The 25,322-nt window shown below is 49.2% G+C and overlaps 1 protein-coding gene across 2 annotated transcripts in view; it reads left to right on the top strand.

Moving 5' to 3' along the window:
- htr4 (5-hydroxytryptamine receptor 4) overlaps positions 1 to 25,322 on the top strand; it is a 359,571-nt gene that overhangs the window by 223,198 nt on the left and 111,051 nt on the right. Inside the window, exon 8 of one of the 2 annotated variants that reach the window (XM_072512138.1) lies at positions 3,175 to 3,249. The exons of the other annotated variant lie outside the window; for it this stretch is intronic. Coding sequence (XP_072368239.1) covers positions 3,175 to 3,235 — 61 coding nt within the window. The 3' untranslated portion in view covers positions 3,236 to 3,249. The remainder of the gene's footprint in view (positions 1 to 3,174; positions 3,250 to 25,322) is intronic. 2 annotated transcript variants of the gene reach the window in all.

Below are 25,322 nucleotides of genomic sequence, written 5' to 3'. Positions count from 1 at the left end.
AGAATTCTCTCTCAGAAAAAGTCAATCATTTTAAATATGATATAATATAATAATCTTTATTGTCACAAGTAGGCTTACATTAACACTGCAATGAAGTTACTATGAAAAGCCCCTAATCACCACACTCCGGTGCCTATTTGGGTACACAGGGAGAATTCAGAATGTCCAATTCACTGAGCAGCACCTCTTTCGGGACTTGTGGGAGGAAACCGGAGCACCCGGAAGAAACCCACACAGACATGGGGAGAATGTGCAGACTTCACCCAGACAGTGACGCAAGCTGGGAATCGAACCTGGGACCCTGGAGCTGTGAAGCAACAGTGCTACCCGCTGTGCTACTGATGGAGATATTTGTGCTAATCAAGGGTATTAAGAGATTATAGAGCCAAGGATGGTGAATGGAGCTTGGACACATATGAACAGATCAGAAATTTTACGTCACCGTAGTCCCCAAGGACCATAGGCTGCTTTCCTTTTTTGAGAGAGAGCTGACTGCTGGTGATTTAACCTGAGGGTCGCCACAGGCAAGGAGCAAGATTGAGAAGATGGGGTTATGCAAATTATGTTGTGCTTATGATAATGAGAGAGAAAATGTGCAACATCGAATAATTTTATGGGCTAAATTACCATGTCTTTATTCACACTGCTATTATGTTTAATGGAAACATTTGCATATAAATGGAGGTAATAGCATTGAAAAAGTGGTGGATACCTCTGTATGTAGAACAGATCATTCGTTATGTTAAATAATGGTAGATCTATTTTAAATTAGTTCATTAACACTCTGCAATACAACAGTTTTAACTGATATACTTTCTTGCTAGAACTATCCTACAGAGGAAAGAAATAACAACAGAATTTTTTTCATTGAAACCTCATTATTCTTCCTTTGTTTCCTGTGATGACCCTCACGAGGACCACGAGGGATTACTCATTGATTTCCTCGTGGGGCTCATGGAGTACGAGTTCCCATGGTAACGGGCGGAGGCCCGTCCAGCTGGGACTCATTATCGAGCCCCTTAAATACCATCCCAGACCCAGTGCGGCTTTACGTTTGAGTTAAAATAAATTTGATTTCATCTTTATCATCATGTCTCCTGGATTGCTGCACTGGCAACGAGGAGCAAGAATGGGATTCTAGGCAGCCCTGCTTAAGGAAAAAGAAATGCCTCCGTAAAGAAGTGGACAAAGAGAACCCAGATATGCTGTTATTCAGGAAACTTGAGCCATAGGATGCGGGCTTGGAGAATTGGTCCCAGTACGCCCAAAGAATGTGCTATTTCTTTTGTGAGAATGGCATAGATGATGACCGCCAACAGAATGCAATCCTTTGGACCGCTTGTGGAGCCCAAATGTTCAACATCATTAAGAGCCTGACCTACCCGGACTCTAAAATGTTTACTCAGCTGGTAGACTTAATAGCAAACAACTGCGATTGGTTATTCTCCAGTGCTACAGGTTTAATACAGCTGGAAGAATCCCTGGAGAACCTGTAATGGAGTTTCTGACCAAGCTCAGGCAACTGGCTGAGTCCTATGACTATGGGCCATTCCTGCTGGAGATGCTACTGGACCGGCTGGTATGCAGGATAAACAATATCGCAACACAGAGAAAACTGCTTTCAGAACCCACCCTTGGTCTTAAAAGAGTCTTAGAACTGGCGCTTGTGGTATTATCAAAACTATCAGCATTACAAGGGTTTATGTAGTACTATGAATAGCCACTAGAGGGAGCTGCAGATACTACTATATAAAGCAGTGATGCTGGACCTTAGGGGAGGAGTGGATGCAGGAGACAGCTAGTGAAGGTCATAAAAGCAGTTAGTGTGAGTAGGTTACATTATAGTTTATACCAGTTAGTGAGATTAGCAGTAGGTGAATGTAGTTAGATGTTATTGATCAATTCTGTTTTCTAAAAGGACTAAGTCGAAAGCCAGTTTAGTAGTGTAAATAAAATCATAGGCCTGTTTAAGTAAAAGCTACACTGTAGTCTTTGTGGAACACTACACCAAACATCTAAAATAAGCAACACTAAGAACACCGCAGCGCTGTCCCTGGAAAATGTGAAAAAAAGGGGACAAGGAACTCCGAGGTTCAATGGACTGCAGCATGCTCAGTGTCAGATGTTCCGCATATCGGAAAACCAGGCTCCCCCTGTTCGCTACTCAGCCACGGCACACAAGACATGGGCTGATGGCTGCGAAATTCCAGGAATGTTTCCTAACTTAATCGGAAAGTGGAATCAAACCAGGAGGCTCAGAAAAACAATTCTGACACCCTACAATCCAAAACCCAGTCCAGGATTTCCTGTTAGTCCCCGGCTGAGATACTAGTGTTGTACGTCATGGGTGCAGCTTTACATTTGAGTTTAAATCAATTTGGATTCACCTCTATCTTATGTCTCAAGGATTACTACATGTTCTCCACTGTGACTCAGAGAGTTCATTCAGCAAGTTTTCCACTGGGGCAGCATGGTGGCCCAGTGGTTAGAACTGCTGCCTCATGGCGCCGAGGACCCGGGTTCGATCCCGACTCCAGGTCACTGCCCGTGTGGAGTTTGCACATTCTCACCGTTGTCTGTGTGGGTTTCACCCCACATCCCAAAAAGATGTGCACGATAGGTGGATTGACCATGCTAAATTACCCCTTAATTGGAAATAAATGAATTGAGTACTCTAAATTTATATTTTATTAAAAAAAACAAGCTATATGGACCGGGAAGATTCTAGATTCAATTCTCGTCTGTTCTAAATTAACTGGTCTGCATTAGAAAGTGGGCTTCATGAGAGGACAGGAATTGGCTGGGTCATGACGTACACAGAGGTGGAGCGGCTTGCTGGCACTCACTGTCAGGATTCACATGAATGAGGTACCAGAGACCATCCTGTGTACTTAGAATTATCAGTGTCCTTCAGTAATACAGGAGGGAAAAGAAAAATTGAATCTCGCAATTCTGGAAAACAAACTCAGCTTGTCGGTCTGTGCGCTTTCCAGTAACAACTTAGTACTATATCAAGCGAATAAGACTTTTTCTGTGCTGTGTTTCTTCATTTTATTCATTGAAGTTACTTGTTTTAAACCTTGATATTATTCTCTATTTATTAACTATCTTCTCTCTTTTTATCTCTTTTCCTGTGTTCAACCTTCTGCAACCTTTCCCACTTCAACTTGAAAGTGGCTGTTCTGCTATCTCCAAACTGCTGCTGCAGTTCTGTAATAACCCTGAACCTGTGTAGCTCTAAAAACAAACGTAAGTGATGCTGCCTTTTTCTGTCTCTTGTCTACTGACTGTTTAATCCAGTATTAACACCTTGAAAGGCAATATTCTCTTGCAAGTCTGTTATTTTGTATCTATCTTGCACTGAAGCTTATTTTAGCATGGAGGCAAAAATATAAATGAGAAGAACATGATCTACTCGGCATCTAGATTTTATCTTTTAAGCCATTTCATCAAAAATAAGTTGTATACAAAATGTTTGTGCGAAGCAAAGGTTTAGTTTAGCTTTTAGTATGGGCACAGATTTCACCTCACTGGCACAGTAGAAGCTTACCACCCTTTTGCTGTTGCTGCTGTGCCACCAGACACTGCTGGCTTGGCCCTGTTGCGAAAGGTGCCCCCACAGGAATCCCCAGCATTCATTAGTAACCTTATCAGGAGTGCTATCCTGATGTCACACTGCCCTACCAGATGATATGATGCCAGAATGTTTAATTTGGACCACAAGGGTCCAAACAACAAATGTGCACATCACCCTACAAAGAGCAAGTGCTGAGTTTCAAGTTGAACCCTGCATTGGTCTTCCTCAAAGGGCCAGCTCCCAACTTCCAGGCAAGCGATTTTACAGAATTTCTGCAATTGTAAAATTTCTGGAAGTAGTCTGGAATGTTTTTGGAAGTGGTGTGGTGATTTCCTAGGTTTGCCAGAAAGTACTGCTGTATCCTCAAAGGAATGGCAAAAGAATAAGTGACCAGTCCATACAGAGTGACTCCAAGTCAGCAGCATGACAGAGAAATGGCACTGAGGCAGCAGAGAGGGTAACCTCTGTGTGATGCCCTCTGCCAACCTAGAGCCAGACTCCCCTATATTCCTTGACAGTCAGTGGTGTCTGCCTGGAAGACTGGTCAAAAATAAGTTGAGTACGGAAGGTTTGTGTTTAAGCAAAGGTTTACCTCAGCTATCAGTTTGGGCAAACATATCGGGCTGGATTCTCAATTTCTGCGACAAAGTGTTGACACCAACGGAGGATCCGTGGACTTTCACGACATGAAAATGGGCGCCGCCACTGCACCGATTCCAGTACTGGTGAAGGGCTAGCACCGGTGCCGCGTGGAACACCATCAGTTCCCATGGAAAATGGTGCAGGATTCGCCGGGTCCGTGATCGACAATCACAGGGCTGACAAGCTGCAGCCGCGCATAAACATACACTCCCACATATCACACATATCAAAGCCAAAAAGATTGGACAGATTGAGCTGGAGCGTGCCCATACAGCTGATGGGTCGGCTGGGCCAGAGGGCATCCGGGGCGGGGTTGCCCCAGGGGGAGAGGGGGGGTCAGCTATACGACTCAGGCCACATGTTTAGAGCAGGCTGTCAGCGGCATGCGCAGCCGTTTGGCTGCCTTGCCGGCTGCAATAATGGTGTTGTGTACCCATCCACCCCGACCCCACAGCCCCCATCCTGGCTACCCGCACTACTCCCCCTGGCCCTGGCAGAAGCCCCCCCCCCGGCCAGCGGCACGACTGTCAGCAAAGTATGGCAGTGTTGGGACGCTGTCCGTACGCCCTCTTTCTCTCTCAGCAGCCACCACACCAGGTTCACAATTTTTTACAGCACACGTGGACTGCGCCATTGGGAACTCGGCCCATTGGAGGCGGAGAATCACAGGTGGGCCCACGAATGATATGCAAATGGTGTTTAAAGTACGGAGTGCGTGCATCGCACGTTTCCGAGGTGACGGAGCATTGCGATTTGGTGTCAAACTGGCGCAAGCTCCGATTTTGGCGTCGGCTAACAGAGAATCCCGCCCCACACCTCTCAATCACAGTTGAAGCCTAACACCCTTGCTGCTGTGCCACTTACAGTGACACAAGACAGCTAGTGCATCACAGTGTGCATACCCAACAGTGCCCTCCTGTACCTCACCAAATACTGATCTGAATCCTCGACAGCAGAACCTAATCTGAGACCTTGCTGCCTGGGTGAGCTAGCAAATGAACCATCCTTTGATGTGATCTGGCCACAATACACTCATCAATAGATGCTGATTCCAATTCTGTAGTAGCCTTCAAACCACATGCAGTGCCAGTGTCTGAGCTGGTGGCTAAGAGTGTCTGATCAAGTAACTAGGCCTTTTCATCAGTGCTTTGCTGTTGCTTTCGCTATCCCTCCCAGTGCTGCCATGGCTGGGCAGGTGGCATTCCTTGGGTGAATAAAATTAGGAAGTCAGATAGGGAAGAAGGAGTGAGATGGGGAGGTAGAAGCTGATGGTCATGCCATCAGATTGATGCTCATCCTGGCAATAGCAGGATAAGTGAGAGTTAAGAAGAGCTATTGCAAAGAACATGCCATCATTCGTAATGCTCTCAAAGACATTGGGTTCAGCTACAGCTGGCCCCATGGTGCTGAGACCCATCTCCTCAAAATGGGACTGAGGAAATGCCGGTGTCCTTGACCCTGAACGCTTCTACTGTGGTCACTTCTGTTGCATGCTGCCTTGTCCTGTAAAAAAAGAGGGCCAAATATCAGTGTTTGTGCCACACTACTTTGTGGGACATGCCTGCAATAGCTGAATAGCTGGAGAGATGGGCAACGCAGAGAATGTTGAGAATGTTGAACTCACGACTACAGGAAATAGTTGAGGCAATGAGCATAGATGCACTTAAAGAGAAGCAAGATAAAGACTTGAGGGTAAAAAGAGTAGAAGATAGGCTGATGGGTTTCAATGAAGAAGGGAGTAGTAGGCTTATATGGAGTAAAAACAATGGAATGGAACTGTTGCACCAAATGGCCTGTTTCTGTAAGGGAAATTGTGTATAATACTATATCATATATATGGACAAGATGGGTATGGAAAGACAATCAGGCTCAGCCAGTCTCCATCTAATCATTGGTGCAATTTTGCGCATATCTGGCTAGCTGAGCCCCTGTGAGAGGAAAAAAAAAGGCTTCTTGGCAGTGCAAAACTTGAATTTTGTCGAAAAGGGAGTCATATGGCAGAAGCTTTTCACCTTACACTCATCAGGACAAAGCCAAGGAAGCCAAATTTCAAACAATCACAATTTATACTACAGACAAAAAGGGTGCCGATTGTTTGAATAGTCAACTCTGATTGGCCGAGGCTTTACCATGGAGGGACCAATGGGGAACTATAGGCTCCCCAAGGTTACAGGTAATTCAAAAAAAATGCAAGGTTTGAACATATTATTTTCAGAGGACAGGGGTGGGATTCTCCGATCCTCCGCGTCAGGCGCGGGGGGCGGCGAATAGCCGTTAATGCCAGAAATCCGGCAAGACGGCATTTCCGTGATTCTCTGTGGACCCGCCAGTCGCGCGTACGTGGTCGATGCGGCGCCAGTCGGGGGCCGTTGAAAGCGGCTCCCGCTGTGATTCTTCGCACTTGACAGGCTGAGTACCCGCCGAGTTCCGCTGAGTCCCGCCGGCGTGGTTCACATATGGTCCCACCTCTGGCTGCAGGGGCCGTCCTGGAGGGACGGGGGGCGGGGGGATCCGACTCCATGGGGGGCCTCCATGGTGGCCAGGCCCGCGATCGGGGGCTACCTATCAGCAGGCACGTTCATTCCGGGGGGGGGGCTATATTCCTCTGAGTTGGGCCCCTGTAGGGCTCTGCCATGTTGCGCGGGGGCCGGCGCGGAGATGGCCGTCGCGCGCATGCGTGGACCCGCGCCAGCTGTGGCGTGCATGGACGGACCCGTGCCAGCCGTGCAGGGCTGCCTTTCGGCGCCGGAGCTGCGCGTGGCTCTCCGGCGCCGTGCTAGCTCCCTGAACAGTGGTGAATTGCTGGGCCAGGAAGCCCGTTGATGCTAGCGTACCCCACTCCGGTGTTTACGCCGGCATCAACACTTGGCCGGGATTTTGGAGAATCCCGGCCCAGGCCTTTGCATAAGAATGTATTTCACTTCTAGCAAATGAAAATGAGCCTGTTAGAAGCTCGACTGATTATCTTAAATTGGTTGTTAGTATAGCTATTAGCACAGTCAGGGTTATTCAGAAAGTGTGGAGAGCAATCAGAATTTCATTATGTAGAGGATTTCTGGTGGTCCCAATGCTTTGAACAGAGGATAAAATAGGATTATGAGGAAAAACCAGAGTCTAATAGCCTGATTTTCTGCTGGAGATATTAGCATTCTATGATTATATTACTGTTGCCAAGTCTTGCTGTAACAATGGAGATTATGGTAGAATTTTATGGACCCCCCCCCCCCACACAGTCAGAAATGGGTTGGCAGGTGGGAGGGGCATAAAATTAGGTGGCATGGCAGCAGCATCGTGCCCATCCTAGACCTATCTCTGCTGGTATTCTACCAGCGGTGGGGGCTGGTATCAGGTGGCCTGCCTATACATATACCACTTAGGACCCTTAGGTGTCCAATTATTGGCCATTTAATTGTCTCTTTCCTCCACCACTGGTAATATGCCACGACGTGTGAAAGAGAGCTGCCTTCTTGCAGGCTGATAAGGGGCCTGTTCCTGTTTGGGTACGCTGTGTCCATTGGAGGTGGTGCTTCCTGCATGTTCCCACTCCTGCCTGGCTGAAGGTGGCCCCACTCCCCTCACTGGCAGAGCAGGGCTGAATGGCCTCCTCCCACTTTTATTTTGTATGTTACTAAGTGTTGCTAGGCTCCTTTTGGGCTGATTCTTTTTGGGGAAGCAATCTTGTGCAGATTCACCTGCTGCACATTATTTTCTGAAAATAGTCACGTGTTTCTTGAGTATTATATTCTCTGTCAATTAAGTTGGAAAAGAACTTACTGCTTCTGCTGTAGTTTCCAAGCAGGAACTGTTAAAATGAAACCAAGGGGCCACTACCTTCTTTCCCAAACTATTTTGGTCGACTGCTGCTTTAAATTGAGCCGGGCGGAGGGTGTCCTTTAAATATGCAGACTTTGCTCAGATTATTTAGTCAAGGACCGATTAACCTGAGGAGGCTATGGTGGTTTCCCCTCCCCCCGCCCCCTGCCCTCACTATGGCCACCTCCCCATCCCAAACCTCCCAGCCCAACCTATTAGGTACAAACACCAGTGCCTGAAGAGGCAAGTGACATATAGCTTTTTTTTAAAGTTTCCAACTTGAAAGGGCGGCACGTGGCACAATGGTTAGCATTGCTGCCTCACGGCGCTGAGGACCTGGGTTTGAATCCCGGCCTTGGGTCACTGTCTGTGTGGAGTTTGCACATTCTCCCCGTGTTTGCGTGGGTTTCACCCCCACAGCCCAAAAGATGTGGATTGGCCATGCTAAATTGCCCCTTAATTTGAAAATAAATAAATAAATGGGTACTCTAAATTTAAAAAAAAGTTTCCAACTTGTATTTTCAGCTTTTGCGTGGAACTTTAATGGCTACCATCTATGTTTGAATTTGATTGGTTCCTGCCAAGCCAAACCGGTAGCCGGTCAGAGATCAACTGCAGAGGTTACAAAGTTCCTGATTTTTAATTATTTAATTTTCCAACAGTTTTCATCTCACTAAAACCATGTTGATTAAAAAGGAAAGGTTGTTCTATGGAGCAAGCAGGACTAAACGTTGTGAGCAACAGCGTGCTTATCGTAACATTGTCACATAAATCTGTTCAAACATTCCTCCAACCAGCTGCGAAATGTGAACTTTTTATATTTCAGAGAAGCAGTAAAACTTTGCATTGCATAACATGTTAACAATGTCTGTATTTGAGTTCCAGGACTGCAAAACTATTGCTAAACTTGCAGAATTGACAGTATAATGTCAAAAGTCAAAAACATTTGAAACATTCAAGGCCAGCCATGCAACCCCAAAGGAACAATCTGCCATATTTAACACAGAATTTTGTGACATTTCTTCTATTATGAACTGAGGCCAATTTAAATCAAATTGCCCAACATATGCTACGCGTGTTTGAATGTAAGAGTCTGGATATCCGTAACGTGTACAATTTATGGCCAGATGTTGAGAAAAAAGCGCTTTGAACATCAGCTTTCATCTTCAGCCCCCACCAAAAACTCATGATGTATAAATTGGCTATGTATAGAGACAGTGTTACATTTTGCATCTGCATAGCCAGACCTGCATTTGCAAATTTGATGACTTTGATCCTAGTTGGTTCCCTCGGGAAAACAAAACATAAGCTTGATGTAATTTTCAGAAAGAAAAGTAGGCCCTTCACTTGTTTGGTCAGTGAATTGATCACAACTGGATGGAAAGGGAGAGAAATTACAAACCAAATTCAAATCTGACAAATGATTTTTTTCCAGGTTATGGTTTATGCTTTGGCACCTCACTGGGTGGTCATCTTAGATCTATGATGATGATGGGAAGCGGTATTTTTTTGACCTGTTATTCACAAGCATCTCCACTGCAATGGGCAACTGTTAGCATCAGCAGAATGATGGGGCTGATTCTGGGCCTAGCTGTCCACATGTCCAGATCAGGTGGAGGAGAGAGCAGAAGGACTGCGCTTAGATCTGCTTTGTGTCCTATTCCTGTTCTGTCCAGCTAAAACCTGTGTACAGATTTCAGGCCCGGAGCTCATTTAAGCTTCAAACAATATTGAAATAAATACCAGTCACAACTTCCCGAATTTGTTCTCTGATTGTGCTTTTGCCTTCAAAGCTCATTTTAGAAAGAATATAAGGGAATCTGTCTGAATTGAAAGGCAGGGGTGGGGGGGTACTTGTTAAGCTGGGATAGGGTATCTCTTTGCTTGCGACGTACATTGCCTTTACAGCTGTATTGGTGAGTAACCTATATTTGGGCTTACTGATTATTTGAAGATATAGGTGAGTTTATCGATGGACCGGTATAGCAACATCAACTACACTGGAACTCGAATGTTCATATAGAAAGAAAACCGTGCATTTTTACAATGCCTTTTATAACCTCAGTACATTTCAAATTGCTTTGCAGTTAATTAAGTACATTTGAAGTGTCACTGTGATAATGTAGGAAATGTCACAACCAATTTGTGATAATGACCAGAAAATCTGTTCTTAGCGAGGGATAAATGTTAGACAGCTTATAAAGAATTATAGAAAGGTTACACCACTTGGACAGGCTCTTTGGCCCATTATGTCCATGCTGGCTCTCTGCAAGAACAGCGCCCCCCTCCCCCCCCAGTCATTCCCTGCAATTCCTTTCCCTTTAGGTCCTTTTCTTTTTTAAAAAAAAAATTTAGAGCACCCAATTTTTTCCAATTAAGGGGCAATTTAGCATGTTCAATCCACCTACCTTGCACATCTTTGGGTTGTGGGGGTGAAACCCACGCAAACACAGGGAGAATGTGCAAACTCCACACGGAGATTGACCCAGAGCCGGGATCGAAACCTGGGACCTCGATGCCGTGAGGCAACAGGGCTAACCCACTGCTCCACCGTGCTGCCCTAGGTCCTTTTCTAATTCCATTTTGAAAGACTGAATCTGGCACTCTCAGGCAATCCAGATTTCAATGACTTGCTACATAAAGAAACTTTTCCTCATCTTGTCAATGTTTTTGTGCCAACTGCCTTAAATTCTTGTCCTCTGGTTATCAAATTTTCCACCAACAGGAGTGGTTTCTCCCTGTCTACTTTGTCGAGCACGCTCATGATTTTGATCATCTCTATCAAATCTCCACTCAATTTTCTCTTCTTTTCGAAGAACACCCATATACTTCATCAATCTGCCGACATAACTTGTTACAATCCCAGGTGATGTTAGAACTGTACAGGAAGATCTCAGAATGGATTCCTGGCTCAAAAGTCCGTAACATTTTAAAAATAAAACGTGGGGGAACACAGTCACAGGGAACAAGAAAAAGAAATTGTTAAACCCGAAAAGTTGGATTATTATGTGATATTCCTCTATTCCCTCCTTAGTTTAAAACTTGCATTGGGATTTTCAGATTAACACGGATTACAAAGTACATCATAACCTACAATGGTCTCATTAACACACAAAGTCCCTTTTAAACACCCAAGATGACTGTGGTAAAACACATTCCTCCCAGATAATTTTCGCATGAGAGTTTCCAAACTCTACTCCCAAAGCATGCTTTAAACCTTTCTCTCATAATAATGCTTTCCCTTGGCGGTTTGCACGAACATCCCAACTGACCCCCCACCTCCTCCCCACCAGCCGATCACCTCCCTTCCATGACCACATGTTCTGCAGTACCCCCCACACCCTGCAACCCCCTCTGTGATCCCTACCTGCGGATGCGGCCCCTGTGTTGGCAGTAACAGTGAATCTGGTCCATGGGATGGAGGACGATGACAACCCGCACTGGGATGAGCTCTGGTGATCCACATCGTTTGACAATGTCTGACTCCTGCCCACGGTAGTGTTTTCCACTGTTCACCTGGGTGATCCCTGCATGCAGGCTGACCATTCTATCGCACGGTTCCACGGAACCGTTGAGGTAGCGTAGGTGGAGACGGGAGGTGGGAGAGGGGTTGAGCGAGAGGGACTGGGAGGAGCAGGGTACCAGGGCAGTGTGTGGGGTTGGAACTGGGTGCTCCAGCCCGTGGCCACCTCCACGGTCCATCGATCTTCCCCCCACCCTTCCCCAGTACTCCCTCTGCAGCCAGCTCAGCCTAGCCATCCCTCACACCCTGCTGATAGGGCAACGAGGCAGGTTGGAACATTTGTGCACAAGTGTTTTTTATGCAAATAGTATGTGAACACCATGACAAGATTTGTGCCCTGCAACTAATGCTATCCTATGTGCTGCACCCGTGCCAACTTAACTAGAGTTTATCTTTTTGGCCTTATGGGCTCTCACGCGATGTCTTGGTGGATCCCCGGGGGTACACCAGGGGTGGAGGTCGCCTGCTGCGAATCCCACCCTGTGAAATGGATCCCATTTGGCAGCCAGCCTCTGGAGCGATCGAGCCTAGATTGGCCCAGCAGTTGCTTGGGTGTCCCAGGTGGTGTGGTGCCATAAACCATAAGACCATAAGACTTAGGAACAGAATTAGGCCACTCTGCCCATCGACTCTGCTCCGCCATTCAATCATGGCTGATATTTTACTCATCCCCATTCTTCTGCCATCTCCCCATAACCCTTGATCCCCTTATTGATCAAGAACCTATCTATCTCTGTCTTAAAGACACTCAGTGATTTGGCCTCCACAGTCTTCTGCGGTAAAAGGTTCCACAGGTTCACCACCCTCTGGCTGAAGAAATTCCTCCTCATCTCTCTTTTAAATGATGGTCCGTTTAGTCTGAGATTGTGTCCTCTGGTTCTAGTTTTTCCTACAAGTGGAAACATCCTCTCCATGCCCACTCTATCCAGGCCTCGCAGTATCCTGCAAGTTTCAAGAAGATCCCCCCACTCATCCTCTAAACTCCAACGAGTACAGACCCAGAGTCCTCAACTGTTCCTCATACTACAAGCTCTTCATTCCAGGGATCATTCTTGTGAATCTCCTCTGGACCCTTTCCAAAGTTAGCAGATCCTTCCTTAGATATGGGACCCAAAACTGCTTACAATACTCCAAATGGGATCTGCCTCCGAAGTACATCCCTGGTATTTTGTATTTTAGCCCTCTCGACATGAATGCTAACATTGCATTTGCCTTCCTAACTGCTGACTGAACCTGCACGTTAATCTTAAGAGAATCGAGAACAAGGACTCCCAAGTCCCTTTGTGCTTCTGATTTCCTAAGCATTTCCCCATTCCCCTGTTCGACCTGCTGCCCATTGGATGTGCCAGGGACAGGAGGGGGGCAATGCCAAGGTGTTGTGGTGTTCCAGCACCTGCCCTACGGAGTCCCGGTACAAACCCCATCACCTCCTCCTCCCTTGGGTTGCCCGATGGCACCCGGGCTACTCCATGGGATAGGGGTGCGACCAACGCAAATTCCAGGGGCTGCCTGTCACCTGGCGCTGCCAGTCTTGGAGGCCTGCTCTCACCTCAACCAGGGTTGAGGCTATGGAGCACAGGGACTGGGACTCCTCCCTCTGGGACTGTGCCACATCACTCAGTGACTGTGCCACCTCCTTCCAGATTGACTCAGGTTAGCCAGCGCCCGGCCAATGCCGACAATGCCCTCAGCCATAACCAGTTGTGAGTGGGGCAATCTCTGGAACGCCGCTTTAAAGTCCAGGTGGCCCTGGTACATAGCTGCCTGTGACAGGGCAGCCCCGTCCTCTGTCTCGACCACTGCCCGCACAGAGTGCCCCAGGGCTTGGACATCCTGACCCATGGCCGATACCTTTGCACCCAAGGCCTCCACTGCAAACGCCACCCGTGCAGTGTTGGCCTGGGTGGCATACATTGTTGGCACCCCCTCTTGCATCTGCAGATGCTGGATGGTTCTGACAACCCCTCATGTAGTCCCCGGCTCTGGGTCTGCATCTGCAACATCGATGGGACCGTCCTTTCCAGACGCCCAAGACCATCTGGATGGCAGCTAGTCCGTGGGGCTGAGGGGGTGTTGAGAGGGGGTGGGGTGGGGGGGTTGTGCCACGCATGCCATAGGAAACTGCAACTCAACTGGGGCTCACTTAGTTGCCTTCTGGCGACCTCTGGCTTGGCGGCTGCCCTCTCTCCGGGTCTACTGACCAGCTCCAGTGTCTGCCGGTCTGCGGCGGTGAGGGGCCGTAGGTCCGGTAGTCCCCCTCTCGTCTTTTCTCTCTCTCTCTCTCTCTCTCTGGTTATATGCCGCCTTCACCATCACATAATCTCTTTGATTTCCATACACATCACCTGGACCTCTGCAAATGTACTATCTTCCTTTTGGGTGCTTAAAGAAGGTGTTTGCCACCATCAGGTAATCGTCTTGACAAAATTGTATCAGGCTCTCTCCTCTTTCACTTCTAATCCAAGACCCTATTGACCGACATGGGTTCCTTCACTGAATGCAGCAACATAATTAGGGGTGGTGATAAGGGCAATCAGTGTCCCACAACTCTCCACCTCTCACTTATGATTCCAAATAGCTGGGTGTACACACCAGCGGCCATACCCTCGGATCTCGACTTGGCAGTCATGCAAAGCTAAGTGATGGGTCCTTAGTTCAGCTGGTGTGGATATGGGGATGTCAGCGTATTCTAATATACATGAAAACTGGAAATGGCGGAAGAGGCAGAGATTAGTAGGATAATGGCTCAGAAGGTGGGGACCAGCAAAATGTGCGACACACCCAGAACTACACTCGTGAGGCTCGGTCAGGCAATGTGGCCAGTTCACAGATCGGGGTGCCATTTTGATCGGCTGCCCAGACCTTCCCACCCCGTTTCAGGCCCCCCACCCCTGCTTTCTGGACCCCCGACCCCAAACTGTGTCAAGGCCTCTGGGAAACCCTCATCACCCGCCGTCCAATTGGCAAGGCCCCCCCTTCCGGGCCCAACCGCTGGCAGTGCCAACCTGGCATCTGGGCACCCTGCTAATGGGCCCGGGTGCTAGGCTACCACTCTGCCCTGTCCCTGGCCACATGGGGGTCTCTAATGCTCTATGAGACCCCCCCCCCCCCCTTCTGAGGTGCCATTACACCTGGTCCGCATTTGTGTGGACAAGTATTAAAAGGTGGCATGCAACGGGGTGTCGCGGGCGCAGCTGTTGATTCCCGGGCACTGGGTGAATCCAGCATTCTGGCTCATTAAAGTATGCTGATGTAGATCTCACCCAATGAGGACAATGACCAGATCACAACAGGCAGAGCAAGTCTAACACTGCGCACTTTCTGTCACCATCCTCCTCGGAGAAGGCAAAGTGATGGTGAAACAGCATTGTAAAAACAGTATGAAGAACATACATATCCCAGTGCAGATATAAATTCAAACCCTTGCCTGCTTGTGGCAAAAATAAAGACAAAATTGAAAATATCAAGACAGAAGAAAGATGTGTGACCATTTAGGCCTTGACATGTTGATGAATGGCTCTAGAAGTAAAAAAACAAGTATGAATGTCTCTGGACTGAGGAAACAGATCAAATCGAGGTCTCAGAACCAGAAATTGAAAGCAAATGAAAAAACATGAAAGAGAGTGCTGCAAAGGAAATATTAGCACAACAGAAAAGAGACAGAGACAAGGGGCGGGATTCTCCATCCGTTCACGGCATCGAGATCCTCCGATCCTGTTGCGGTGAATGGGAGATTCCTCGTCCTTGCTAGCAGCGGTAGCGGGGCGGACTCGCAATGGAGAATCCTGGCCGAGGAGTGAATGTCACGTGAAATACCAGCAATGATGATAGAAAGGAGAAGGAAAAGAAACACAGCTTGTGATGAACGGTTACTGCCTTATCATCATATAAGGTGATGACCCTTTAAGATCGGGCTTGGAACTCTGGGGACTCCGCCTCTGGCTCCGCCCGTCTGTGAGCCATAGATAAAGGGCTGCCACATGGGCTGTGTAGCAGTCAGCACTTGTCTCAGCTCGAACATAGTTCTTAGTCTAATAAAGCCTTCTTTACAGTTTAATCTCTAAGCTTCGTTATTGAGGGTACCTCAATTTATTAGACTAAACTAGATTCAGGATGGACGCAGGCCTAAAACCAGAGAAGCTCAACCTGGAAGCACGAACACCGGATGCGAAGGACATTTTTAGGGCTGCGGTGCTTCGAGGCCTACCTGGACTCCGCAGAGACTCCCATCCTGGGGCCACGCAAGCTGCGTCTACTCCACGCCCGGGTGAGTCACAGAATCTCCGCTCGAAAAGGCGACGACTTATGATGAGGCGGTCGAGTTGGTCCGCAAGCGGTTTGTCAAACCCATCAATGAGGTGCACGCCCGGCATCTGCTCTCTACCTGCCGGCAGCGCTCGGGGGAATCGCTAGATGAGTTTGTTGAGAAACTCACCACGGTTGCCAGGGACTGTGACCATCAGGATGTGACAGGGGAAGTCCATATGAACCTGCACATCAGAGACGCTTTCGTGTCTGGCATCCGCTCGACCTACATCCGGCAGCGGCTGCTCGAAAACGGGGCAAATGACCTCCAGGACACGCCAACGCTCGCCTCCTCGCTGGAGGTGGCCCGACATAACTTGGGTATGTACCCCGCGGACTCTGCGAGCACCCCCCGGAATTCCTCCGACTCAGCCGTATCACAGGCCTGCGCCACGCGGTGACCCGCTCACCATGGGGGCACACTGTGCTACTTCTGCGGACAGGGCCAGCACCCACGCCCACGCTGCCCAGCCTGCTCCGCAATCTGCAGCGACTGCGGGAAGAAAGGGCATTTTGCGAGGGTCTGCCTGGCCAGACCCAGGGGCCAGAAAAGCAAAGAACAGCCGGCCTGAAAATCAGGCTCTCAGGCCCGCAGGCCTCGCAATGCTGCTGCGCACCGACCCAACACAACCCCTTCTGACGCGTCATCAGCCTCGTGCGAATCATGGGAGCGGCCATTTTGTCAGTGGCCATCTTCTCGACATGACACGTGCGACCGACGGCGGCGGCCATTTTACGAGTCCGACTCGGCTGAGGACTCCGACTACCCGCGAGTGGGTGCGATCACACTCAACCAAACTCGGCCAAAACACCTGCAGAACTCCATGATGCAGGTCCAGGTCAACGGGCGCGACACTGCATGCCTCTTCGACTCCGGGAGCACGGAGAGCTTTATCCACCCTGAAACGGTAAGGCGCTGCTCCCTACGCACCCGTCCCGCATCCCAAACCATAGCCCTCGCATCTGGGTCCCACTCGGTGCAAATCAAGGGGTACTGTATTGCGGATCTCTCGATCCAGGGCGCCAAATACACCCGTTTCAAATTTTATTTCCTCCCTCACCTCTGTGCCCCCCCTGCTGCTCGGACTGGATTTCCAGTACAGCCACCGAAGCCTGACACTGAAGTTCAGCGGACCCTTGCCCCACCTCACGGTGTGCTGCCTTGCGACACTGAAAGTCGCACCCCCCTCGCTATTCGCGAACCTCACTCCCGACTGTAAGCCAGTTGCCACCAGGAGCCGGCGCTACAGTGCCCGAGATATGGCTTTTATCAAGTCAGAGGTCCAGCGTTTACTGGGAGAGGGGGTCATCGAGGCTAGCAACAGCCCTTGGAGAGCGTAAGTGGTGGTAGTCCGGTCCGGGGAGAAAAAACGGTTGGTCGTGGATTATAGCCAGACCATAAACCGATTCACGCAGCTTGATGCGTACCCCCTTCCTCGCATCGCGGAAAGGGTAAATCAGATCGCCCAATACCGAGTCTTTTCCACGGTCGACCTCAAATCCGCTTACCACCAGCTCCCCATCCGACCAAAAGACCGCCCCTATATTGCCTTCGAAGCAGCCGGCCGGCTCTTCCACTTCCTCAGTGTCCCCATCGGTGTCACAAATGGGGTCTCCGTCTTTCAAAGGGCGATGGACCAAATGGTGGACCAGTACGGTTTGCGGGCTACATACCTGTACTTGGAAAATGTCACCATCTGCGGCCATGACCAGCAGGACCATGATGCTAACCTCAAAAAGTTCCTCCAGACCGCCCGAGCCCTTAACCTGACCTATAACGAGGCCAAATGCGTTTTCCACACCACCTGGCTGGCCATCCTCGGCTATGTCGTGGAAGACGGGGTCCTCGGTCCCGACCCCGACCACATGCGCCCCCTTAAGGAACTCCCTCTCCCCCGCAGACTCAAGGCCCTCAAACGGTGCTTGGGGCTTTTCTCCTATTACGCCCAGTGGGTCCCCAAGTATGCGGACAAAGCCCGCCCACTCCTAAAGACCACCATTTTTCCCCTCTTGGCTGAGGCTCAATTGGCCTTCAACCGCATCAAGGCCGACATCATCAAGGCCGCTATGCACGCGGTGGACGAAACCATCCCTTTCCAGGTAGAGAGCGATGCATCAGACATTGCCCTGGCTGCTACCCTCAATCAGGAAGACAGACCAGTAGCGTTCTTCTCCTGAACCCTCACCGCCTCTGAGGTTCGACACTCTGCAATCGAAAAGGAGGCACAAGCCATTGTGGAGGCTGAGCGGCGCTGGAGACACTACCTCGCCGGTAGGAGGTTTACCCTCGTCACCGACCAACGTTCAGTCGCCTATATGTTCGATAACACGCAACGGGGCAAAATAAAAAACGATAAAATTTTGAGGTGGAGGATCAAACTCTCCACCTACTCGTACGATATCAAGTATCGTCCAGGGAGCTCAACGAGCCCCCAGATGCCCTGTCCCGCGGCACATGCGCCAACACGCAGGAGGACCACCTGCAAGCCATCCACAATGACCTCTGTCACCCGGGGGTTACCCGGCTCGTCCATTTTATCAAGTCCCGCAACCTACCTGACTCAACCAAGAAGGTCAAGGCCATGGTCAGGGCCTGCCAAGTCTGTGTGGAGTGCAAACCACACTTCTAACGGCCAGACAAGGTTCAGCTCGTGAAGGTCTCGGGCCCCTTTGAGCGACTGAGCGTGGACTTCAAGGGGCCCCTCCCGTCCACCAATCGTTACGCCTATTTTCTCATCATGATCGATGAGTTCTCCCGTTTTCCATTCGCCACTCCCTGCCCCGACATGACCTCAGCCACTGTGATTGAGGGACTGCACGGCATCTTAACCCTGTTCGGTTTCCCCGCTTATATCCACAGCGACTGGGGTACATCGTTCATGAGCGATGAACTGCGACAGTATCCGCTCAGCAAAGGCATCGCCTCAAGCAGAACGACCAGTTATAACCCGCGGGGAAACGGGCAGGTGGAGAGGGAGAACGCGACAGTGTGGAAGGCTGTCCTTCTGGCCCTGCGGTCCAGAAATCTCCCAACCACCTGCTGGCAGGAGGTCCTACCCGATGCCCTACACTCCATTAGCTCACTCCTCTGCACGGCCACGAATGAGACCCCTCATAACCGATTGTTTGTCTTCCCCAGGAAGTCCACCTCCGGGGTCTCGCTTCCACCTTGGCTGATGGCTCCGGGACCTGTTCTCCTCAGGAGGCACGCGAGGAGCCATAAAACGGACCCCCTGGTCGAAAGGGTCCGGCTGCTGTACGCCAACCCCAGTTACGCCTACGTTGAGTACCCAGACGGCAGGCAAGATACGGTTTCCCTCCGGGATCTGGCACCCGCTGGATCCCCCACCACAGACGCCCCTTCCCGCGCCGCTCCCCTGCAGGACCCGGCGCCCCCTACAACACACCCCCTTCCGGCCCTACCCCCCGTTGGTGAGCACCTACCGCACGCCCTTCCTTGCGCCCCCCCTTTACACACCCCGCCGGCACCAGCACCGCTACCCCTGGCCCTGCCTAGTCCCCATGCCCCGACCCGGACCGAAGCTCCGACCGCTGTGCTCCCGGATGTGACCTCAACCGGGACGTCCGTGCCCGCCGCACTATCGCCCGAACTGAAGCGGTCGTTGAGGACGATCCGGCCACCGAGACGGATGGACCTATGATGGCACTTCACCCCCGCCGGACTCTTTTTAAACAGGGGGTGAATGTTCCTGAATGGTTACTGCCTTATCATCATGTAAGGTGATGTCCCCTTTAAGAACGGGCTTGGAACCCTGGGAACTCCGCCTCTGGCTCCACCCATCTGTGAGCCATATATAAAGGGCTGCCTCATGGGCTGTGTAGCAGTCAGCACGTGTCTCAGCTCTAACATAGTTCTTAGTCTAATAAAGCCTTCTTTACAGTTTAATCTCTAAGCTTCGTTATTGAGGGTACCTCACAGCCCAATCTGATGAAATTGAAGAGAAATTAAAGAACGCATGTAACAGGCTAAAGAGAAATGGTAAAATGAGATGTCTGATGAAGTATTAGAGTTGGCAAAGAAATCACAAAATGAGAGTCATGCACCAGAAATTGAAATCTTCAACAGATAGAAAGAAAGGGATAACAGTAGATAGTGAATGCAAAAGAGACAAAGATGGTAAAATATTGTTTGAAAGGGGTGAAACAGCAAAGAGATGGACTGAATATATTAGTGAATTGTATGATGATCCAAATCAAGGCAGTCTTCAAGATTTGGAAGATAATGATGGACCAAACATAATATCAGAACTAAAGAATGTGAGTATTGCTGAAAAAGGATATTTTGTTGAAGCTTTCCATCTTAAACTCATCAGGACAATCGCAAGAATACCAATGTTGGGGAAGAGAGTGCTGATTGGTTGGAAAGTGTACTCTGATTGGTAGAGACGTTTCATGGAGAATGCACTAGATAATGATGACTGACAATTAATTGCCAAGCATTGTTTGAATTATTTTTAAAAGTATTCTTATTGACGTTTTTCATTTTAACATTACCAGAATGCAACAAAACCAAGGAAATGGTACAGCTCCACAAAAATGTTTTGACATGGATAGATACAGAAAGGGACAGGAGAACAGCAATGGATGGCCCAGCACAATCATTAGACACATCCTGGTGTCCTGATGTGCACTACCAGAGAACCAGGGAGAGAAGGATAAGGCCATGAAAATATGGCAAAATGGTGCACCCCTTCCCATGCGGTGATTGCTCACAATAACCACAAGAATTCAGGATAAGATCTCTGCACCATGTTGGAGTGCGCACCAGAACATACCTCCCTCAACTCCAGCAACGCCTTGCGGCCGAGGTCCCAGGTTCGATCCCGACTCTGGGTCACTGTCTGTGCGGAGTTTGCACATTCTCCCCTTGTTTGCGTGGGTTTCGGCTCCACAACCCAAAAATATGCAGGGTAAGTGGATTGGCCACGCTAGATTGTCCCTTAATTGGAAAAAATGAATTGGGTACTCTAAATTTATTATAAAACACTCCAGCAATGCCAGAGGCACCAATAACACATTGTAACATCCTCCCCTCGGATATCAGACCCGTCTGTATCCTTGCAGGAGCCAATCATGGAGTCTTTAACTCCACCGTGACAAAAATTTAAAATTGCAAAAGAAAATTCACGAGAACCCCAGTTTTAAAAGGATATTTTAGATATACCACAAGATGCAACAAAACCCCAATCTCAGGCACGGTGCAAAATGACCAACATTCCAGATATTTATATAGAGTGGACCAGCAAATATTCATACAATAGATTTGGATAATAGTCATTGTGGCCAGCGCCTCCCATCAAACTAAACAAGACAGGAAAAAGCAAAGGAAAGCCAACAGGAGCAGAGGATCTCAGGATAAAAAGGACCAGGATACAGCCCATGTTCCTCAGACGCACACCTGCCACCATATAAGGAAGAGAGAAAGCTGCTCATTCAGACAAAGTAACATCTCAACCATAAGGTGTACCCACATACACTTTGGAACACATCAAGAGTCAGCCCTCTCAGGATGGCCTTAATATGTGCCGGCGGAGAAGGGGGAAGGAGTCAGTATCCCCAGCATTCCTCACACACACCAAAACTTACCACTCAGCCAGTCCCGCTCCTCATAAGCTATACCTGGGGCAGCACACCAGCTCCACCCACATCAGGAAAATCAAATTCACCTCACCCAAGGAAAACCCACCACTGAAGAGAAGAAAAACCATCAGGACATCCATTAATTGGATGTCTACCCCCCCCCCCCCACCTGCTGATATGATAAGAGAACCCCCCCACCCCCCCCCCCCCACCCCCCCCCCCCCCCCCCCCCCCCCCACCCAACCCAACAGACCAAAACGGGACCGTAATGTCACTCTGCTCACTCAGGTAAAAAGGTGCCTGGTATGAGCTCACCTTTCCTATAATATAGTGACCAGAACTGTATGCTGTACTCGAGCTGTGGCATAACCAGTGTTTTATAGGATTCTAGCTCTTATACTGTATGCCTTGCTGAATGTTATAACCTGCCTACTTACCATTGGCTGGGGACTAATGACAATCCCACAATCCTGTGGGAGTATGAGCTTCCCCAATGAATGGGGCGGAGAAACCATTAGTAAACTCCTAGTATAAATAAAGCTGGCCAGTTCAGGAACCAGCAGGAAGGAGTGTGCAGCAAGGGAGGTTGCTGCTGCTGTTATATATATATGTTATTGTAAATAAATGTTATTACTTTGCATCCTTAAAACTCGTGCTGGATTCTTCGTGGCCCTCACAAAACTGCCGACGAAGGTTAAAGTGAATAGCTGTCTACACTGCTGAAGCCACCTCCTTGGATTTTTGTTGGATACAGGTTGGAAGTTGTTTTCTATTATACCATGCCTCTGTACGGACGTTTGGATGTTTTTGATGCTGCGCTGGAAAGCTGGAACCAGTACACACAACGGATGCGTTACTATTTCCGGGCAAACAATATCACCGAAAATGAGCGTCAGGTGGTCATATTGCTCACCGCCTGCGGCCCGCATACGTTTGGGGTGATTAGGAGCCTTACGTACCCAGCTGGGCCAGACACCAAAACGTTTGATGAACTTGTGAATAAAGTGGGGCAACATTTTAACCCAACCTAGTCCACGATAGACCAACGTTACCGGTTTAATACCGCTGAGAGGACCCCTGGAGAATCCCTTGCCGATTTTCTATCCAGGCTACGCAGGATTGCGGAGTACTGTGACTATGGTGAGACCTTGTCAGAAATGTTACGCGACCATTTGGTTTGCGGTATTAACAATGCGGCCACCCAGAGAAAGTTGTTAGCTGAGCCAACATTGACTTTTCAACAGGCCATTCAAATAGTATTGTCCCGAGAGAGCGCAGAACGAGGAGTGCAGGAGCTACAGGGAATGGAAGTGCATGCCTTGGGGCGCAACCCCTTCCGTCCGAAAACGTCCCCCCGCACTCCTGCGGTACCTTGGGCGAGGCAACGTCTGGACTGACGCCAGTGGCCGTTGGACATTCCTCCCCGAAGGGAGCCTTTTCCAGAACCAATGAATAAGGAGCCATGTCCGTGTCAGACTTGTAGGCGGACAGCAGTCCTGGGGGCGCCAGAGACGCCGTTGTTCCGACCGAAACTGGGCCCAGCCCAGGGGCCGTAACTGGGACCAGCCAGGGGCCGTACCTTCCATGTGGATGAACCTGCGGCGACTACTGCTGAGGACGTGGAGACGGAGGACGACTGCCTGCAGCTGCATTGTGTGGCAGCTCCCCGTGTTGCCCCCTAAGGTGACAGTATGGGTCAATGGCCACCCGCTTGAGATGGAGTTGGATACTGGCGCAGCGGTCTCCTTGATCGCCCAGAGGACATTCGACCACATCAAGCAGGGTATACAGACCCTTACATTAACCGACTCACAGGCCAGGTTGGCCACCTACACGGGGGAACCACTGGACATTGCAGGAACTACAATGACCCCTGTTGTTTATGGACGCCAGGAGGGGCGTTTCCCACTTATCGTGGTGCGCTGCCATGGGCCCAACCTGTTGGGTCGGGACTGGCTGCGCCATTTGCGGTTGCAATGGCAGCACATCCTCCAAACAGTTTCTGAAGGGTTGACTGAGGTACTAGGATGATACCCAGATGTATTCCAGCCTGGTTTGGGGAAAATAAAAGGGACCGTAGCCCGTATCCAAGTCGAACCAGGAGCCACGCCGTGCTATTTCCGGGCGCGCCTGGTGCCTTACGCCTTGCTCGAGAAGGTAGAAGGGGAGCTCACTCATTTGGAGAGTTTGGGTATTATCAGGCCCGTCCGTTTTGCTGACTGGGCAGCACCAATTGTACCTGTAATGAAGCCAGATGCCACAGATCGCTTGTGTGGCGACTATAAACTTACAGTGAATACGGCTTCCCGACTCGACCGATATCCAATGCCTCGCATAGAGGATCTCTACGCGAAGCTTGCAGGTGGACTCTCGTTCACAAAATTAGATATGAGTGACGCCTACCTGCAGTTGGAGCTGGACCCTGCCTCCCGACCATATGTAACGATTAATACACACCGGGGCCTGTATGAATATACACGGTTGCCCTTTGGAGTATCCTCTGCCTGCGCAATTTTTCAACGTGTTATGGAGGGCATTTTGAGAGGTTTACCACGTGTTTCTGTCTACTTAGATGACGTTTTGATTACAGGGACGTCGGAGCAGGAATATTTGGAAAATCTGGAGGCTGCCCTTAGATGCCTTTCGGAGGCTGGAGTCCATTTACGTCGCACAAAGCGCGTATTTCAGGCAAAGGAAGTAGTCTACCTAGGTTATCGGGTGGACCGCAAAGGTTTGCACCCCGTCGCAGAGAAGGTGCGTGCTATTCAACATGCCCCCGCCCCGACTGACACTTCGCATCTTTGTTCTTTTCTCGGTCTCGTAAAATATTACGGGAAGTTCCTCCCCAATCTGGCAACTACGCTGGCCCCTTTGCACCTTCTGCTAAAGAAAAATCACACCTGGGTTTGGGGTCAGCCGCAAGAAACCGCTTTCCGGCGGGTAAAGCAACAATTGTCGTCGTCTGGGTTACTAACCCACTATGATCCTCGAAAGCCTTTGCTCGTTACAGTGAATACGGCTTCCCGACTCGACCGATATCCAATGCCTCGCTTTGCTCGATTCTTTGTGGCCCTCACAAAACTGAATAAAATAAATATCCTTTGTGCCTTTTTAAGCAACTTATCTATCTGTCTTGCTACCTCAGGGGTCTGTGGACATGCCTTTGAAGTTTGCTCTGTTCCTCTACACGCCTCAGCATCCGACCATTTATTGTGCATTCCTTTGCCTTGTTGCCCTCCCCAAATACATTACCCCACTCTTCTCCTAATCAAGTTCAACTTGCCAATTTTCTTTCCACTGGGCAAGTCGATTGATATCTTTCTGTAGTTCACAGCTTTCTTGATCACTGTCAACCACATGACCAACATTTCTGTACTCTGCACGTTTCTTAAATTATCTTCCACATTTAAGTCTAAATCATTGATCTATACCATTAAAAGCCCTGTGGAACCTTGCGAGGAACAGCATTCAAGTCACAACAAATGCCTGTTGACCATGCCTCTTTCTGCTCAACCTTGCTACTAATTACTGGCTCGGTAAAGGTACGCTCCTGGTCACAGAGAGTGACAGCGTGTTTACAGAAAAGGTTCAAGATACTAAAACCAAGGAAAAATATCTAGAGTAAAAGATTTGCTGGCCTATAATTTTCTTTGGCAAGCTCAATATTGTGTAGGTGGTTTAGAAGTGGCAAACTAATGGAAATGAGGCCTACACAAGTTGTTCCACTTCACTAGCACTCCATAAGCTTCCCTTCGGCAGTTTTCTCCCATAAATACACCAGGAACTTCAACCATGCACCGCATGTAAATGGCAGGTGCGTATATTTTAGTGAACCCTGCCAGTTCCCTCTTTTCCGCCCTA

This window comes from Scyliorhinus torazame, chromosome 7 (genome assembly GCF_047496885.1).
Source record: "Scyliorhinus torazame isolate Kashiwa2021f chromosome 7, sScyTor2.1, whole genome shotgun sequence".
NCBI lineage: Eukaryota > Metazoa > Chordata > Chondrichthyes > Carcharhiniformes > Scyliorhinidae > Scyliorhinus > Scyliorhinus torazame.
Note: the sequence above shows the minus strand (reverse complement) of the source record. Positions and strands in the feature narration are given on the sequence as shown.